This window comes from Dipodomys spectabilis, unplaced genomic scaffold (genome assembly GCF_019054845.1).
Source record: "Dipodomys spectabilis isolate Male_0828 unplaced genomic scaffold, ASM1905484v1 ptg000169l, whole genome shotgun sequence".
NCBI classification, from domain to species: domain Eukaryota; kingdom Metazoa; phylum Chordata; class Mammalia; order Rodentia; family Heteromyidae; genus Dipodomys; species Dipodomys spectabilis.
Window position 1 is genome coordinate 6497397 of NW_024870846.1, and position 21122 is coordinate 6518518.

The 21122-nt window shown below is 37.5% G+C and overlaps 1 protein-coding gene across 3 annotated transcripts in view; it reads right to left on the reverse strand.

Moving 5' to 3' along the window:
• Positions 1-21122, reverse strand: part of Fbxo15 (F-box protein 15) — a 50226-nt gene that overhangs the window by 20562 nt on the left and 8542 nt on the right. For 2 of the 3 annotated variants that reach the window (XM_042693493.1, XM_042693495.1), the window contains 6 exons: positions 19598-19702; positions 13454-13696; positions 12524-12733; positions 7274-7400; positions 5789-5871; positions 4690-4838 (listed from right to left, as the gene is read on the reverse strand). In XM_042693493.1, coding sequence (XP_042549427.1) covers positions 4690-4838; positions 5789-5871; positions 7274-7400; positions 12524-12733; positions 13454-13696; positions 19598-19702 — 917 coding nt within the window. The remainder of the gene's footprint in view (positions 1-4689; positions 4839-5788; positions 5872-7273; positions 7401-12523; positions 12734-13453; positions 13697-19597; positions 19703-21122) is intronic. The other variant, XM_042693494.1, reaches the window with a different exon arrangement.

The window sequence follows — 21122 nt, forward strand, 5'->3', positions numbered from 1 at the left end:
GAAGTACAAGTTGTCATGTTGAAAACGAACTTCACAACTTTGGTGTGGGGGGGGGGGTGGGTTGGGGGGGGCAGGGGGAGGCTGGGAAGGGATGTGAAGGGTAAACAAAAGAGGAGGCTGCAATGCTTGATAAGAAATGTACTCATTATCTTGCCCATGTAATTGTAACCCCTCTGTACAGTATGTTCACAAAAAATAAAAATAAAAAAAGAAGTGAGTACGCTGAGCTGTAGACACCTCGTCAAAGACTTGCTCCCAATAAAGACTAAATTAAATAATTAAAGTAAATATGAAACTTTAATGAAAGCCTATAATAGTGAGTACTTATAAGCATGTAAATAGTTGCATAGTAGACAGACAGACAGCTACATAGAAGGGAAATAGAATGATATATATATGTATTTCCATATATACATATTTCCATAGATATTCTATTTCCATATATATATATGGAAATAGAATGGTAGCACATTTTTGGTACATTTTGAAAAAGTTATCTAAGTTTTGAAAAATTTTATAATTGGTAAATCCTACATAGAGACAATATAGGAAATCTCTGTATTTATGTACCATGAAACTATCTCACATTTTAAAACTTAAAAATATAAAATGAGAATGTCTTAGAAATAATTTTTACAGATAAGCTGGTAAATTATAAAAAAAAAAAAAAAAAAAAAAAAAAAAACATTAACAGAGCCAGGTGCCAGTGGCTCACAACTGTAATCCTAGCTACTCAGGGGACTGAGATCTGAGGTTCACGGTTCAAAGCCAGCCCAGGCAAGAATGTCTGTGAGACTCTTATCTCTAATAAACCACTAGAAAACCAGAAGTGGCACTGTGGCTCAAGTGGTAGAGCGCTAGCCTTGAGCTGAAGAGCTGAGGAACAGCACCCAGGCCCAGAGGTCAAGCCCCATGACTGACAAAAAAAAAACATTAACAGATTAGCTGGTAAACTATAGAAACTATTCTGATATAACCAGGTTAGATCAGAACAGATGTGTATCTATGTTAATGTACTTACTATCTTGCCCATGTAATTGTAACCCCTCTGTACAGTATTTTCACAATTAAAAAAAAATACAGGTTGACCCACTGTAACAATGAGCTGTACAAGACACTATGTTGAAAATGAACTATACAACTTTGGGGGTGGGGAGGGAGGAGTTGGGGAGGGAAGGGATGGTAGGGGAAAGACAAAGGAGGAGGTAACAATGCTCAATAGAAAATGTACTCATTACCTCACTCATGAAACTGTAACCCCTCTGTACAGTATCTTTACAATAAAATATATATTAATATTAAAAAAAAGAAATGTACTCATTATCTTGCCCATGTAATTGTAACCCCTCTGTGCTCTGTACAGTATTTTCACAATAAAAAATAAATAAAAATTTAAAAAAAGAGTAACAAGTTGAAAGAGTGGCTGTATTCAGATTTTGAAGAATCTTACTTTGTATTGTTTAGCATCCTACTGTCGATACAAAGAATCAATCACTCTGCCTACAGGTGAATTTGTGGGGCTGCTTCTTTCTAAAGAAAAAGGTACAAGTAAAGCACATAAGAAGGGGGACTTCAATCCTTCTTCTGGATTGTCAGAAAAAAAAAAAGAAAATAAGGACAAAGAAACAGAACCACAGTAACCTCTGCGGACATGTGAAACAGCAGACATCAAGGCCTGGCCTCAGTCTGAACGTGTCAAGTCGGTGCTGATATGCTAGAAGAGATGAGGTACCAGAAGTAGGATAGCCACTGGTTGTGAGGGTCAACAAGTGTGGGTGCAAACACAAGGTACCTGATCCTTATGAATGGCATTCCTTCAGAGTTCCCTAGTCTCCCTGTAGTGTAGGCCATGATTTCTTGGCCACAGACATCTCTGATAATCTGATGAAAGTTGTGGATTCTGCCTAAGAAAATCTCTCTCTCTCTCTCTCTCTCTCTCTCTCTCTCTTACACACACACACACACACACACACAGCACACTGTAGTATCAGGGGACACTCAGAAACCCACGGCATTATCATTATTATTACCATAAGTACCAGTATTGCTTATAATCCTAGCTACTCACGAGGCTGAGATCTGAGGATGGTGGTTCAAAGCCAACCTGGGAAGGAAAGTCCATGACATTCTTAAGCCAGAAGTGGAGCTATGGCTCAAGAGGAAGAGCCACCAGCCTTGAGGGAAAAGAAAAGAACTAAAAGCCAGTGCTCAGGCAGAGTTTAAACCCTAGTACTTACACAAAAATTAAATAAACAAACTTCCTTAACTTATAAGAATATATAATAAAAACCTTAAGTAGCCAGGTACCAGTAGCTCATGTGTTATCTTAGCAATGAGAAAGGCTGAGATCTGAGTAGCCTGAGTAAAAAATCTGAGGCCCTGAGTTCAAGCCCAGAAATAGAAAAAATAATTAAGATAATCCATTATCTCAAAGAAGATATGGGACCAGGTTCCTTCCTCTTCCTCTTTCTTTCACTTCCCAACCACAAGTTAAGCATTTTTCCTTCAGTACATGTTTCCCCATAATATGTTATCTCATCAAATGCTCGAAAGCAATAGTGCCAACCAACCATGACTAGAACCTCTAAAGCCAAAAGCCAAAATAAAGCTTTACTCCTTAGAGCTGATTATATCAGGTACTTGTTATAGAGACAGAAATTTCACTGATACATGAGTAGAAAAGGTAATAAAACAAAGGAGAAACTGTGTAATACCACTAAAGCAATACTTAGGTGGAAATTTATAGCACTAAGTGTCTCTGTATTATAAAAACAAGGTTTTTGAGTTAATAGCTTTAACTCCCTATTTACAGAATTACAAATGAAAAAATAGAGAATAAAAATCCATGTTTAAAATTATACACAAAATAAGACAGCTAAGAAATACTAAAGAAGCCAAAAGCTGATTCTCTGAAATGAGTAAAAATGACAAGCTTCTAGCCACACTTATCAGGGAGAAAGAGATAAAAAGCTCAGAGACAGCACCCAAGCCCCGAGTTCAAGATAGGAGATGGGCACACACACACACACACAGAAAAAAAAAAAATAGTGAAAAATGCCAGCAGACTAATGAAGGGAAATCCGAAGGGAACAGAGCAAGCTTGAAGTTCATCCCAATGGTCAACTGTGTGACAGTTTTAGCTTCAGAAAGAACAATACCTATAACATTATTTTCAAATAAATGAAAATCCTAGAGTCAAAAGTTTAAAAGAGAGGGAGTGGAAAGAGGAGAAGAGCTCAAAATCATTTCTATCATAATAAGTGGCAATCATTTTCTTTATCTGAAAATCAGTAGTTAAAGGGGAAATAAGCACTAATCTTACTTTTTCTGTGAGTGTGTGCCAGTCCTGGGACTTTAACTGTGGGCCTGGGTGCTGTCCCTGAGATTTCATGCACAAGGCTACAGCTCTACCACTTGTGCCACAGCCCCATTTCTAACTTTTTGGTGGTTAATTGGAGATGAGAATCTCACAGACTGCAGGCTTCAAATCACAATCCTCAGATCCAAGCCTCCTGAGTAACTGGAATTACAGGTGTGAACCACAGGCACCCAGCTCTAATCCTACTCCTATAGTTCATCCAGTGATAAAAGAATATGTTTTATAAAGCTCAACTAGTGGGCTGGGACGGTGGCTCAGTGGTAGCGTGCTTGCCTTGCATGCATGAGGCCCTGGGTTCGATTCCTCAGCACCACATAAGCAGAAAAAAAATTTTAAAAAAAGCCGGAAGTGGCGCTGTGGCTCAAGTGGTAGAGTGCTAGCCTTGAGCTGAAGAGCTGAGGGACCGCACCCACGCCCAGAGTTCAGGCCCCACGACCGGACCCAAAAGCTCAACTAGTAAACACAGCAATAAGTAAATCAAGATTTCCTAATGCAGAAGAATTAGGCAAAAGATGGATGTCAGCTCCTCTAGGTAGAAAACTTTAGAGAATAATGTGTTTGGAAAAGTACTACCTTTATAATGAAGAGAAATGGTAGCCATCTTCCAAACAAAATGATAAAATTCAGTATTGCTACTAGTAAGACAACTTGACATTATATGACTCTTAATAAGTATAATACAGTGTGTATTTCTCCTATAAAATATGCTTACCAAAAATGTTCAATTTTTTTACACAAATCTTTGGGACAAACTCCAAGTTTACAGGATACAGCAAAATGATATCAAAAGGAATTGATAGATCAACAGAACAGACAGAATAGTGTTCATTCTACACTCTTTTCTCTGGATGAGCTCAAACTCTCTCCTTTCCTTTGGCTACCCCAGTCTCTCACTTTTAGCAGATATAGAAAACACTGATGCAGTAAATCCAGAAGAAAGAGTAGTTTCCCTTTGTTTTCATTCTGGATAGGAACTGTACTGCTCTGTGGATATAAACTAAATTTCTGAGAAAGAAGGGAAGATAAGGGAGGGGAATAACAAGGAAATATCAGAAAAAAAAGATGAATGAAGGCCAAATCCAGAAGGTAAGAAAGTGAGGGTGATGAAGGACACAGAGGCAGAAGCTAAAGAGATCTGCTCTGGCTGAGAAAACTCATGTGTCCTAGAGTAAAATAAGGATCAGGGAACACAGCTATGCTGACAGATTATACTGTAGCCAGATAGGAGGACAGTTCTTAACTCATAAACAAAAATGGCTTCCCTGGTCTCTATAACCTTTTAATTTCAAAATGACACAAGAGTTAATTACCTTCACCTTTTTTGGAGAAGAGATTGCGAAATGTACCACACAGGTAGAAAACTCCACCACCGTGCATGTCAACATGGAGCTGGTAGCCACTCAGTCCATACTCTGGGCTGTCATCCAAAAAGGGACTGTGAGGAGGAAGTTCATAGGGGCTGAAAAACACATATTCACAAATTTGTCAGTATCAGAGAAGAAATACTTGGGCTTAAAATACTTCTAAAAAATTAACATTCATTCAAAGCACTACCTCCCACCAATGAGACGCTATGGGAATCCCAATAATCTTCCATACCATGAACCTAAAAGAACTGCTCCGTGTTCTTCTTACAAACGTCTATATAAACTGGCAGGGATATGAATTCCATGGGAAGACATAGGACTACCACAGTAAACATGTTTTCTGAGACCAACCCCAGGACAGCAATTCTACAAATGCCACTCTGTCCTCAGTGGTCTCCGCAGCCAGGGATTGAGGTACTTAGCAGGTGAATGCATAAAATAACAGATCTACATGTTAGAGACCCAAGCAAAAATCTCAAGCTAAGATGAAACACACCTTTCAACAAGAAAAACCTTACCATATAAGGATTAACACACTTGAAAGCATCCAGGAGCTTTTAAGATAACATAAAAAATGTGAATAAGAAAGCACCTAAGTCCACATGAAGGGTAAGAGCTGCCAGGGAATGGAAAGCATGCTCCCCATCTGATTGTATACAAATGCATTAAAACACACCCAAACAAAACACATCTGCAGACCAGATTCAGTTTGAGGATATGGGTCTACATGTGTCACAAAACACAAATAGTAACTGAGTGCAAGAACTTGAAGAACAGTGGTGGCATCTTATACTAATGAAATCTTCTGTCTTATAAATATTCTCCTAGGTATCAATTCCTTAACCTAGAATAAATAAAGTAAATATATAATCATGAATAATGCCATTATTCAGCAACAAGTAACTATGCTTGTTGGCTTGTGTCTACTGACTAAAAGCACAATATCTTCATAGCTATTCTCTGTATGTTAAGATGGCATCAACTTCTAATGCTTTATATCTGACCATATGAAAACTTGATTCACCCACATACAGATACATACAGAGTGGCTGACCCTAATGTGCTCCTCTCCACAAGGTGATGGAAATGAAGATTTGCCATGACAAAAGCCAGTTCTTCCTCGTTCTGAAAAGTTAATTGAAAAGAGTACATTTTTTAACTGAAATGCTTTAAATTTTTCACAAGGTCATTGTTAATATCACAACATTCAACTTGCAGATACATGCAGATTCTTAGAAATAAAACTCACCTCAGTATAATCATTATTACTACTAATGCAGTATTATATAATGAGACTTACATATCATACTGACAGTAAAACTATAATCTACTCAAGTATACAGAACATGCATTTCTGAAAGAATTATGATCCTAGTACTCATAAAACATCAAAATGTTCTATTAAATGGTTGCAATTGTCAATTCCAGGCTGTTTTGAACTCTTTTTAAATATAAAAATAATACTGTGAAATATTTTTAGATACTAGTTTTATTCCACAAATAATGAACATTATTGTCATAATGTTCCCTTCCATATAACTGCTTGGTTTGGTAAATGCCGTGGAAATCATTAGATATGGCTTTACCTTTTGCCTCTCAGATTAAAGAGCAAAAAGAAACTGACCCACTTGTCCCAGATCCATAGTAATGCTGACTGGTAGAGGTACCCCTGAGTGGTAAACCTGAAGGGGCCATTCTCCAATAGCTAAGCAGAGGACAACAGTCCTTGTAACTCTGCAAGCAACATGGATCCAAGAATTCAATTCAAGATATGTTGAACAAGCAAACTTCTGCTTCACCCACAAGTCACCATAACACATAAAGAGAAAGAATAATGACTGTCACAATTGGCAAGATAAAAGAGTATGATGCTGCATGGAACTACAGACTGATTCTGTCTAGACATTGTATACAGAGGCATACTACTGTTCTCATATTCCTATCTGTGAGCGACTCTTTTTAAAACAGCCATAATCCAAAGTTATAAACCTAAATGAACAGAGGTATAAGATACCATTACAATTTTCACTAAGTCACTGACAAAAAATAGGCCCAGAGGAGGAGGTGACAATCAACCTCACCAGGAAAAACAAGAAACCTATATAGAGAGAAAGGACAACTACTTTACAGACACTTGACACTGAAAATCGGATTATGCCCTATGCCACAACCAGGAAAGACACATGCTTGGAGAACCCAGTGTTAAGTGTAGTAAGAAGGGCTCTGGTAGAGAAAGAACATGAAAGCAACAGGAAAAAAATGGATTGGAAGGCAACAGGAGATAATCCCCTGACATTAAAAAAATAATGTTAACAAAAATAGGCAGGAGGAGGTGGCTTCCCACGTGTGATAGCGGAATAAGCCCAACTCAGTAGAACAGAGGGTCGCAGAGCCAGAAATATGAGGTTGTTAAGATGAAGTTACATAAAAGTCACCAGGAAGTTCACATTCAATCTCAGACAGAATGCTGTATAATCGCAAAGCTGTGATGAAGAAATGAACACAGTAGACATGAGACACACCTTACCTTCCACAACCCCACAAGGAGGCCAGGGTTTAGGCAGAATATCCGAACAAGTCTGTCACAGCCAATCATGGCAGATTCAGGTAAATGACTCAGATTGTACTTTGCAATTAAAGAATGCCATCGAGGTCTTTGAACATCCATGCCAAAGAAAGGAGAAAGAGAAATGAGCTATATGTGTGTGTATGCAGGTGTGCATATACATAGATAAACATATATATAAAATTTCAAATCTCATTGTTATACCTAAAAATGTTTTGAAGAGCAATTTATATATACTAATATGCCCAAAACAGCTTAATTATAAATGGAGGCACAAAAATCTTGTATAAATAAAAGGCAGAACAGATATATATGACTCTCATCCTATTGTCATTCTTCACTTCCCTCTTGCTGTTACTCAAGTGCCCATCAGAAGGAAGTTTTACAATTAAGATGAAAAAGTGATAAAAATCATTTTCTATTATTTCCTCCTAAAACTACAGTAAAAAATAACTATCAATATATATCCCTAATCACATGAGTAAAATAACATGCAAGTAAAGATAAAATAGTTTAAGTAACATTAAAGCGAGTCCTTACAGCAAGCTATATGAAAGCACATGTGCCTTTCAAAGTTATCAGGAAAAACTCAGACAGTGAAAACTAAAACAGAAAATCAGTCTGAAACAAAATCATGAGTGTTTTTATGAAGGAGAGACACTGAACTCAAAGTCTCATTGCCTGACAACTTCACTTTGTTTCTCAACATAAGACTTAAAGCTAACTCAGCAACATTTTACAAGGACTACCAATGGGTCTACCAATGATAGAGTCAAAAGTCTTACATTTCCAGTAACCTACACCTAGTTTGGGAACTTATAAAGGAGGTAAGATCTCAATCTAAGAGGACAAATTCCTTAAGAAGTAGGAGTCACAGGGCACTGGTGAAGCCTGTAATCCTAGCTACTCTGGAGGCTGAAATCTGAGGGTTGCAGTTTGACCAGCCCAAGCAAAAAATCCATGAAACTCTTATCTCCAACTAACTACTAAAAATCCAGAAATGGAGTGGTGGCTTAAATCGCAGAACACTACCCTTGAGCAAAAAAGCTCAAGGACAGAACCCAGTTCAAGCCCCAGGACTAGCACACACACCAAAAAAGGTCATTCCAAAGTCTGTTTCCAGAACTTAACACCTAATAGGGCCAAATAGAGATGAATATGCAAATGTTAATTAAGTAAAAAAAAAAACTTAAGAAGATTAGATGTGAAAGTTTCAAAGCATTAAGAGCTGAAACCAAACTACAGTCCCCCCCATGCTACTGAATTCAACCCTTTAAAAGATCTTTTATGCTGACAACCACAACTGCATGGGAGAGATAGCTGATAAACACAGCCTGGTGGCATATGCAGAATATACCTGGGGACGATGAATATAGAATTAGCGACCTACGTGTGGATTAGTGTAAGCCTGACCTCCACAACCATCACAAACTGGGTTCTTGTGACATTACCAACCTAATCAAAGGAGAAGCTGAAAACTTAAGAAAACACTGTAACAGCATTGTACACAAAACAGGTGTTCACTTTGTTTCTCAACATAAGACTTAAAGCTAACTCAGCAACATTTTACAAGGACTACCAATGGGTCTACCAATGATAGAGTCAAAAGTCTTACATTTCCAGTAACCTACACTTAGTTTGGGAACTTATAAAGGAGATAAGATCTCAATCTAAGAGGACAAATTCCTTAAGAAGTAGGAGTCACAGGGCACTGTGATAGTCAATGCATTATCAATAAGATGGAAAGGGGAGACTAAGGATGTTGAGAAGCCTTCTTCTCTTCCTCTTCAAGAAGACCAAGGCTGGAAAATACTCTTAAGGCTGGCTGTGTTTCTTCCATTCTATGTTTTTAGTTCCCTTATCAAAGATTAGATGGCTATAGGTCTGTGGGTTCATTCCTGGGTTTTCAATTCTATTCCATTGGTCCTGAGGTCTGTTCTTGTGCCAGTACCAAACTGTTTTGATTACTATGGCTTTGCAGTAGAGTTTGAAATTTGGTATTGATATTCCTCCAGCACTGTTCTTTCTGTTAAGGATCATTTTTGCTATTCGGAGTCTTTTATTGTTCCATATGAATTTTTGGATTGCATCTTCTATTTCCTTGAAGAATGAGGTAGGAATATTGATAGGTATTGCATTGAATTTGTAGATAGCCTTGGGAAGTATTGCCATTTTCACGATATTGATCCTTCCAATCCAGGAGCATGGGAGGTTTTGCCACTTTCTAAGTTCTGTTTTGATTTCCTTTTTCAGGTTTTTAAATGTACAAGACATTATGTTGAAAAATGAACTTTACAACTTTGGCAGGGTGGGGAGTGAGGGGTGGGACTGGGAGTGGGAGGGGGTGGGAGGGTGAGGGGGTTGAGAGGGGAAGGGATGGTATGGGGAAACAAAGGAGGAAGCAACAATGCTTGATAAGAAATGTACTCACTATCTTGCCCAAGTAATTGTAACCCCTCTGTATGGTATTTTCACAATAAAAGTAATTAATTAATTAATTAAAAAGAAAAACAGAAAAGAAAAGGCTGGCTGCGGAAGCACTTACACAGCCTCTGAGGACATTCTTGTCCTCATCTTTCTTGGTCTCAGAGACCACTGACACACTGAGGCGCATATTTACACCAGTGCACTCGCAGACTTGGAGCAGGACAACATATACTGTAAAACTGACAAGGAAGAAAACCTGAGAGTTACAGGAAAATTCAACTTACAAATTATAGGGGTTTTGCTTTTCCTCAAAAATCTTCATAAAAAACGGGGAGGGGGAGCACTAAATGAAAGTCCATAAGTATCTTCCTAGATGTCACCAGATACAAAGATTTTTATTCTTGCAAATGAAAGGCCCACCAAAACACATTCCTAAACTTTCAGTTTTGTTGAGAACAGTTCATTAAAGGCTAGGTGACATTCATAGACTTTTAATGAAAATAAATTACATTCAACAAATTCCCCCAATCAATTCCAGCATTTTTTAATCATAGGTAGTTCTTCATGATTCCAACTTTTTAAACATACTATTTTGGGGGCAGGGGGGATAGCGGGGAGGGAGCCATACAGTGGCTTGAACTCAAGGCCTATGTGCTGTTCCTTAGCTTTTTTACTCAATACTGGGATTCTACCACATCATAGCTCCACTTCTAGATTTGGGTGGCTGACTGAAGTTAAAGAATCTCAGGGTGGGCTGGGAAGGTGGCTCAATGGTAGAGTGCTTGCCTTGCATGCAGGAGGTCCTGGGTTCAATTCCTTAGCACCACATAGGCAGAAAAGGCAAGAAGTGGCACTGTGGCTCAAATGGTAGAGTACTTGCCTTGAGCTCAGGGACAGCGCCCAAGCCCAGAGTTCAGCGCTCCCCTCCCCCCCCCTCAAAAAAAAGAATCTCAGGGACTTTCTTGCCTGGTCTGGCTTCAAAATATAATCCTCAGATATCAGTGTCTTGAATAGCTAGGATTTACAGTCATGAGCCACTGGCACCAGCAGAAACATACTATTTTTAAGTGGATTTTCAACTTAGTATCACCCATTTACCCTTTCATGTTCATTTAACCAATGTTAACAATTTTGTTCTAATATGTATAAACTAATATTTCCTAATAACCAAGTAATACATTGTTGCCAAACTAATAAAGAGTTTGTGGGTTTTTTCTTTGAACTAATTTCACATACATATAACCTAAACACTATTTGAGGAAAACCTGGTGCCCATCAAACTTTCAAATATTTATCCAAATAGAAAATCATTTAAAAAAATAATAGTTTCTCCAGAATACTTTAGTAACATAAACAGAGAAAACAATTTCAGTTTTCATTGATTTTTTTTTATAAATTTCTTATTAAAGAGTTGTACAAAGGGGTTTCAATTCAATATGTTAACATATATACAATGCATTTTGATTAGTGTTCCTCCATCCATCATTTTACTTTTTTTTTTCATGTTACTATTAAGGAAGCTGGAGACTTACTAGCAGTGTGAGATCCAAATATCCTCACACTTGCAGCATACAGAACTCAATAATCAGTAAAAACTCTTGAAAAAACAGTGCCACAGAGGGGTCCAACACAGGCCTACCTACCTCCAGGGAAATGGAAAAAAAGTGTCCACTGCAACAGACATGAACGAGACTCGTGGAACTGTAGTGTGCACGGACAGAAAAAAAAAAGTGATAGGGAAAAGGCTGCTGGAAGGTCAAAGGGAATTAAGACAGGTAACGGATGGGAGGGTGGACTGGACACCTGCTGAAGAGAGGAATGATTTTAGCTTTGCATTTGCAATGTATTATAAGGATTCAGTAGCTTTATCTAGAAGTAAATCTTCCACCATGCCAGAGCCCAGCTTTTAGGCAAAAAACATCAATGATGAGCATGAAAGATTCACTGGGAAGACAGATCCTAGCCTTTCATGAGTATACCTCCAATGTAAAAACCACCTGACAACGGGATAATCATCAGTGCTCTGTGAGGCACACTGAGCTGACCTTACAGTACTATGTGCATGTTGTCACCTATCTAGGAAGTTTAGAAGGAAGGCACATTAAATAACTACTAATAAATTTATGCTCTCACATTTAAGCTATAATTAGTATATCATTTCCTAAAAAAAAAAAAAAAGTGCTAGGTTTATGTCTTTAAGATGGTTAAAACTAAGAACTTCAAAAAGTTAACCATCAATCACCAAGTTAAACATACTTATTGTTAACTCTGTTATATACAGTATCATTTGTACTGTTACAGGTTATGTCTAAATTTAAGTTCTGCATTTTTTGTTTTGTTTTTGTTTTTGTTTTTGTCAGTCGTGGGGCTTGAACTCTGTGCCTGAGCGCTGTCCCTCAGCAGTTCAGCTCAAGACTAGCACTCTACCACTTGAGCCACAGCACCACTTCCGGTTTTCTGAGTGATTTATTGGAGATAAGAGTCTCATGGACTTTTCCTGCCCGGGCTGGCTTTGAACTGTGATCCCCAGATTTCAGCCTCCTGAGTAGCTAGGACTACCGACATGAGCCACCAGCACCTGGCTCTGCATGTTTTTTAATATATGACAGCGTGATATCTATAAAGTGTGAAAACCCCATTTTTTCCTATTCTATGGTGATGCAGAATAGTAGAAAAGTCTTTCAGAAACAATATAGCTTTAAAATCATGGTAGCATTTCTGAATTACAAAACCAAAGCCAATTAATATTTCAGTACAAGAAATTTCTACGACATTATGACTTACCCATTTTTGACAGGGGGTTTATATCGATCCATAAAAACTGGTGTCATACCACACAGATCCAAGGTTGACAATGTGGCTAAGTGTGGCCAGGTTTTGCCATACCACACAACAGTAACAGACGTATCATTGAAGGAAAGATCCACATGCTGCAAGACATACTCTTTCCCACTTTTTTCTCTCAATATAATTGCCCAACTTAAGCCTGAGATTCTGGAGAAAGAAAAGAAAGCTAATAATGTTTACCTCATTACCAAAAAAAAAAAAAAAAAGCTAAAGATCATTTCAAGTATTATCTCCAAAACATTTATTTTCTTAACATCAAAAGTTCTCAGAACACACTCAACATAATTTTCACTTCATCAACAGTACCTTCAGTATACTCACTCATTGAGCATTTACGATGTCTCAAGAATGGGCAATAGGGACTGGGAAGGTGGCTCAGTGGTAAAGCGCTTGCCTTGCAGGCATGAGGCCCTGGGTTCGATTCCTCAGCACCACATAAGCAGAAAAAGCTGGAAGTAGTACTGTGACTCAAGTGGTAGAGCACTAGCCTTGAGCTGAAAAGCTGAGGGACAGTGCCCAAGCCTAGAGTTCAGGCCCCACGACTGAGGAAAAAAAATGGGCAATATACACATAAGGCAAGGGTTCTGCCCAGAAAGAATACCTCAAGCGCCCTGCTTTACTAAAGGAGAACAAATAAGTTATATTTGTCATAAAAACTGTTTACCATAAATATGAAATAGGAAACTATTTTGTAACCTTACAAAAATATAGGAGGCAGTCCCCTACAATCTAAACTGTACATCCACCCTATGGATATAACAGCCCAGAGCTGACAGAGTTCTTCTTTTCTAGTGTCTATTAATTGAAAAGGATTCTCAGTCCTGTCTGGGGGCCACTGAAGCCACTATGCAAGAGCACTACACACACCTGAGAGCCTCTTTGGTTTTCACTGGAAGACCTGTATAAGGGCTGACAGGCTTGAGAATCTGTGCCAGTGTTGCTTTCACAGCTCTGATTTGTTTTGCAATATATTCTTTCTTCCAATATCCAGCTTCTTTTTCCTCAACTGACAGAAAGCTTACAGACATAGCCGTCTCCTCTACTGAATTCATTTTCCAATTTGATCTTTTAGGTGAAAAAGCAGTTGAGTAGATTCTGATCCATATAAAACTGGGAGAAAAGGAGAAAATATATTAACTAAGTGATGTCACCATATACATATACTTGAAACAGTAATATATTAAGTTTTAATTTTTAAAACCTAATTCCATAAATAAATCATGCTGAATATTTATAGCTGATTCATACATTAAAGTAATTTGCAACTGGAAATGAAGTGTTCCAAAACAAGCCTAATTCCACACATCAAGTTTAAAGCAAACAATCACAATGCCAGGCTTCAAATCAAACAACAGAACGATAGTAACAAAAACAAACACAGACTAATGGGAGCAGAGAAGACCCAAAATAAAATCACACAACTACCATCATCTGATCTTTGACAAAGGAGCCAAAACTACACTGGTGAACAGACAGCCTCTCCAAAAAATGGTAATGACAAAACTGCTAGTGTACATAGGAGACTAAAATTTGACCCCTACCTCTTATCCTATACAAAAATTCAAACAATTCAATATAACCTGAAACTTTAGCCAGGTGCCAGTGGCTCATACCTGTAATACATATCTACTCATAGGTGGTTGAAGATTCCAGCAAAGCCAGCACTGGCAGAAAACTTTGTGAGATTCTATCTCCAATTCACCACCAAAAAAGCTGGACTGAAGGAACAGTTAAAGTGGTAAAATGTTAGATGTGAACAGGAAAAGCTGAGCAAAGAGCCCAAAGCTCTGGGTTGAAGTCCCAGTATTGGTTTAAAAAAAAAGAATCTGAAAATCCACTACAAGAAAACATAGGGAAAACTCTGGAAATTTTCATTATTAGTCTTGAATAGGACTCTATCTGCCTACACAATAAGAGAAAAAACTGACAAATGGGACTACATTATTAAAAAGTTTCCACCCAATGAAAGAAACAACCATAACTAAAAACAATCCACAAGATGGGAGAAAATCTTTACCAGCTATTTAAATATAAATGATTAATATCCAGAATGTACAAAGAGCCCAAAAATTACACAGCAAAACAACAAATGACACAATGAATGTGCAAATAAATTAAACACACAGTTCTGAGCAGATATATAAAACATTCATCATTTAGTCATAAAGGAAATATAAATCAAAACTATACTAAAATTTAAACTCCTCCCCCCCACCAGGATACACTGTCAAAGTCAAGAAAACAGACAACAGCAAATGCTAGCAAGGACATGACCCTCATACTATTTGTAGAACAATAAAATAGTATAACCACTGTGGAAATTAGTCTGCAGATACCTAAAAATCTAAAAACAGACCTAGCTTATGTCTTCACCATACACTATGAGAATATACAATCAATATACAAGAAAGATATCTGCATATCCTTCTTACCACAGTGCTGTTCACAAAAGTTAATCTGTGGAACCAAAGTTCCCATCAAGAGATGAATGGGTAAAGAAATAATGGTACATATATACCATGGAACAGTGAACTCATGTCATTTGCAGGAAAATGAATGGAACTGGAGGATTTTCATGTTGAGTGAGATAACCTAAACTCAAAAAGCTAAATATCACATGCATTCTCTCTATTCACAGACAAGTGCATATATACATATATACATACACATATAGAACATTTCAAACTATGAGACTCTTTAAGGGAACAAGGAGAAGAGAGAGAAGGAAAAAGAATGATGGAAAGTGAATAGTATTGAAATTCATTGAAACTATGTATGAAGATGGCTCAAGAAATCATTTAAAAAAAGAATTGTGGAGCAATAGGAGAATGGAGAGATAAGAGAAAGAGGAAAGAAAAGGAAGATTATTCTGATTAAAATATAATGTATGCATGTGTGAATGCTATGGTGCAATGGTATTTCACATTATTGGTATAATTAATACACACTGAGGAAATGAATGACAGGAAAGTAACGTAAGCTTTGTTGGAAGGTGGTATTAGCAAGAGTAAGGATAGCCAGTAGAATACAAGAATGAGGGTGAATATGGTCAAAGTACTTTGTTTACATAGATGAAATATAACAGTGAAATCTTTGGCAATTTTTTTAGAAACAGGGAAACAGGTATGGGAGAGTGATAGAGGGGGTTAGTCTGATCATTTCCATGTATGCATGGAAATGTCACAATGAGCCCTGCCCAACTATGTAAGGTAATAAAAAAAGATATTGTAAAAATTAAACTAAGCAATCTCATGTCATTTGGAAGTACACTGTCCAAATCACTGACTTCTTTTTTTATTGTGAAAATACTGTACAGAGGGGTTACAATGACATGGGTAAGATAATGAGTACATTTCTTATCAAGCATTGTAGCCTCCTCCTTTGTTTCCCCTTCCCATCCCATTCTCCCTCCCGCCCCCCACCCCACCCCACCCAGCACCAAAGTTGTAAAGTTCATTTTCAACATAAGGACTTGTACATCTCATTGTTGCAATGGGTCCACCAGTATCACTGACTTCTTAAAGTAATAAGCAGGATATATATTCTAGAAAAATAACAGGAAGTAATAAAATATGATTCTTATGTTTATATTTATTTACTTATACACAAAGGAAATAGCAACACTGAATAACTGAATTTTACTCCTTTGCTTCCTGTTTAAAATTTTTTAACAAAAAACACTAATCGCTTTCCAAAAAATAAATTATTAAAAATAACTAATATCAACAGTTAGTCGAATACACACTGTGTATTGTTATTTAAGCACTTATATCTTAACTCATATATAAATGAGTTATATATGAGTCATATAAATATCTTATATCTAACACATTTATATATGAGTTAAAATATATCTTATATCTTATAATAAGATGTATATATAAGATATATCTTCTATCTTAACTTATTTAATCCTTCTAACAAATCCATACGATCCCTAATGTGAAGATGATGTAACTGAGACACGGACGCAAGTCAATCTTGCCTAGACTGGTGCACTCAAGTATGTTCTGGAACTGGAATTTCAGCCATGCAGCCTCAATCAGAGCTCTCACTTTATCCAGTACTTCACTGCCTCTTTAGTAACATAAAGAAATGGGCTCAATGAACATGAGTAAGCTATACAAATTCATATAGCCATAAACCACAGTGTTGAGATTTAAATTCCCTTTGGACCCAAATTCTCTGCCCCTTCCACTTATTGCTACTAAGAGGCTGTAAGAAAATCTTATCAACAGTTGTTAGTAGTAAACTCAAGCTGAACCTGAGGACTACCCTCTTTCAGCTAATTTTCTCTGGGGCAAGAAAATTAACATTTAAGAAAACCAGAGTAAAGGTATCTATTTACTATTCTGAAAGGCAAATTTTCCTAAATAAAATTTATTTGTTAATTTCATATCCACATTATCTATGCAGAGAAGTATGGGATAAATGGTCAACAGCCAGAGGAAACACCGGATTCACTAACACAAAGGGATAATGCTGTGTGGCAGGAAGGACACTGCAGATATAGGTGAAGAACTACAGCACCTCAACAAGGACTCCAGAAGACAACACATGATTACATGGTCTTCCCAACATCAACTCACATGATCGATTGACATCTCTTTTCCTATGGTTTTCTCAAATCATTTCTTACTCCCAAAATAATTTTACACCAAACAGTTGTATTAAAGTATTGATATTTTCAGTTTAAAACTTCCTAGCCTTTCATATGTAAGCCAATAAATGCAAAAGGATAATTAATTGAACACTAATAAGTAACTCAGATTAATAGGTAAATCTGAAACTGTTCTACCAAATCTCTTGAACAGATCATGTTTTAAACGCCCTTTGTATAAAAGCAGGCCATCTGATTCTACGTTATGCATTTGTTTACTTTAGGTGAGACCTTTACATGATCTCAAGCTTCTCACATCAGCACTACCAAATATAACTTATGCATACTCAGTCCTCCAGGGATGTAGAGCAGCAACACCAAATATGATAAACAACAGTGATTATACCAGCTGTGTTTATGATAACTGTATTCACACATACTACTGGACCTAAACAGAAATATTTTATACAACGGACCTGGATATTATATTAGATCTCTTTATTTATAAAATAAAAATATTAAGTCTAAGACCTATTTCATGTTTTTTATTGTAGAAATACTGTACAGAGGGCTTATAGTTACATGAGTAAGGTAATGAGTACTCTAAGATCTTTTTAACACCATCCTTAAAGTGAGAAAATTCTAGAACACTATACATTCAGATACTTGGTTGATTTTTCCTTGAAAAAAAACACTGCATTTTGCATTAGTGAATGCCTTCACTTCTTTTAGAACAAGAAAAGGACACTTAAAAATTATTCTACATTCATTCTAGAAATACTGCTGAGAACACTATTTTTACTCACTGATGAATATGTACTCAATATCTTTTCAAAGTAAAAGATAAGAACAATCTTTTGTACTAATGTCCCCCTCAGAGTATGAGAACATTTGAGGACAGCCTTAATAGTCCTGAGGATTATGTTCCTCACTTAACTGACAACTTTAGAATGCACTGTATTAGCCATTTTTTTAATTGTGAAAATACTGTACAGAGGGGTTACAATTACATGGGCAAGATAATGAGCACATTTTTTTTGGGGGGGGGGGGGTCCAGTCGTGGAGCCTGAACTCTGGGCCTGGGCGCTGTCCCTCAGCTCTTCAGCTCAAGGCTAGCACTCTACCACTTGAGCCACAGCGCCACTTCCAGCTTTTTTTCTTTTTGCTTATGTGGTGCTGAGGAATGGAACCCAGCGCCTCAGGCATGCAAGGCAAGCGCTCTACCACTGAGCCACCTTCCCAGCCCCAATAAGTACATTTCTTATCAAGCATTGTAGCCTCCTCCTGTTTCCCCTTCCCATCCCTTTCCATCTTCCCCCCGCCCCCCACACCTAGTCCTCCTCCCCCCCCCATTTTAAAACTTGACTATTCATTAGTATGATCTGAAGAAAATCTTAAAATGTGGATTCCAAAGAACTGAACTACAATCTCTAGAAATGCAGATTTGAAATCCAAGTGGTTGTTGTCATTTGTTTTAATTTCCTAGCTTGCTCTGAAACAATCTTTTCTGGATTAGCATTTGAGAACCAATGTATCAGGTACTGTTTCTTGCCCACAATGTTCCAAAAGTAAATAATACTACCATCTCCTACACATACAAGATGGAATTGTGACGTGCAAACAAAGCTCAGAGTAACAAAAACATGGCTTGTCCTCTTTATTCACAGATATCCTGCAAACCAGTGGTTCTCTGCTTCTAAGGGTAAGACTTCCATACTATGAGCCTCTCTCCTAATCTCTTTCACTCTCCCTGAAGAGTAAGCTTATTTGATGTGAAGGCTTGGGATCAGGCTTGACTGCCACCAGCAAAGGGCACATCATCTGGTGCTCAAATTCAGAGCCATACACTAGGGCAGGTCCTTGAAGTACTTCTAGAGCCTGCGGATGAGTCTGTCTAGCTCTTGAATGGAGCCAGAGCCCCTCAAAGCTGCATCTTATAGTTGTAACAAGTCAACTTTCTCAATCTATGAAAGAATGCTGCCATCTTTAAGCACATAAACACAACTGTTGAGAATATATGACTAGTTATAGCATTAGGCATATTATTTCCATTTATATCTAAAAGTAATATTGAAGCCGGGCGCTGGTGGCTCACGCCTGTAATCCTAGCTACTCAGGAGGCTGAGATCTGAGGATCGCGGTTCAAAGCCAGCCCGGGCAGGAAAGACCGTGAGACTCCTATCTCCAATAAACCACCAGAAAACCGGAAGTGGCGCTGTAGCTCAAGTGGTAGAGCGCTCGCCTTGAGCTGAAGAGCTGACGGACAACGCCCAGGCCCAGAGTTCAAGCCCCACGACCGACAAAAAAAAAAAAAAAAAGTAATATTGAAAGCAATTCTCTTAAACTTTAAAATATGGTTAAAGGATATTACTGGTTTTCATGATTGCTATCATTGTTGGTTTTTTTCTTACTTGTCATTGGACAAATGATAGAACCGCCTGTTCACACAGCCCGTACACAGCAAGCTCACAGCATCCAAGTAGGAAAGTATCTTCAGCAAGACTTCTGAAGGCATTCTGAAAGAGAAGAAAGCAATCAGACAAGTGACCCATGCGTGTATTAATACACAAATTACCCAGAAAACTGGATGTTCACCTCTTAATAGGAGATCACAAACTCCTCCTGTATAAAGAGAAAACTGTACCATCATCATCAGTTATTTTCTTGACTGTTATTTTCTGTTCATTACAATTCTTATAGCATATACCAATAAAGAGACCATAAGGTGTGTTTTATTCTCAAGTGAGATGAATAAGGGAGAAAGGCCACATTAGGACTTCTAATTGAAAGACACTGGATCTTCCCTCTCAAAAAAAAAAAAAAAAGCAGCAGCCAGATGTCAATGGCTCATGCCTATAATCCCAGCTACTCAAGAAAGTGAGATCTGAGGATCCCTTGTTCAAAGCTAACCTAAGCAGGAATGTTCAGTGAGATTCATGTCCAATTAACCACCAAAAAAAACAGAAGTAGAACTATAGTTTAAGTGGTAAAGCTCTTGCCTTGAACAAAAAGCTAAGGGATAATACCCAGGTCCTGAGGTCAAACCACAGTATTAGCACATATGCACCATGTGTGTACACGTGCTCATACACACACACACAGAGCAAAGTGAAGTAAAGTGAAGTAAAATGGAAAAGTCAACTTGCTCTCAACTACCCTGTGCCCTTGAGAGCACCTTCCTGTTTAATACTCCCATACTGGGATATCATACTTCCTCCTAGGCTCAGGGAGACAAAGCTTTATTTTGTTTTGTTTTGTTTTGGTTTCAATGATAGGCCTAAATAATGTTGTAATGTCTTCTCCAGATCTCATCAATTTCCATAACTATAGAAGTCTGAAAAACTAAGAATCTTAAAGTTCCTAGCATTACTAGGAATTTATCTTTAAGAACCTTTGTTCTTTGTTCTTAAAGATTTTCTAAAAGGTAAATGAACAGAGATTGTAGCGAGGGTTGAAGAAGAAGGGGCCTACAGATAAAGGATTAGAGAAAAAAAATGTTCAGTTACTTCAAATGGTTTGTCCATGCTCTCTACTGTTTTCAATGATTAAAACACTTTTTCTTTAGAGAACCAAGTAATCCAATGTTTAATAAGTCCCAAAATTTGATATTTTCTTATTCTTTCCTTTTTAGTATTCTTTCTGAGAATGAAGTGGATAATCAGAGAAAAGACAGGTGGTGCCACACATATTTGATTTGATTTATGTCACTGTGCAAGTCAACCACTCTGATTCTGATTCATGTCACTGTGTAAGTCTACCACTGCTCAAAGTTTTGAAACTTCCTAAGAATCTAAAAAGGCATCACTGCCTTAGTTAACTCCCTCCCCCCAGATAAAATCCTTTGTATTCAGGCAATAAGTTAGACGTATTCAATAAGAAAGGATTTTTAATTCTAGAGGCAGCAAAACTACAAGAAATAATGTTTGTATGACCTCT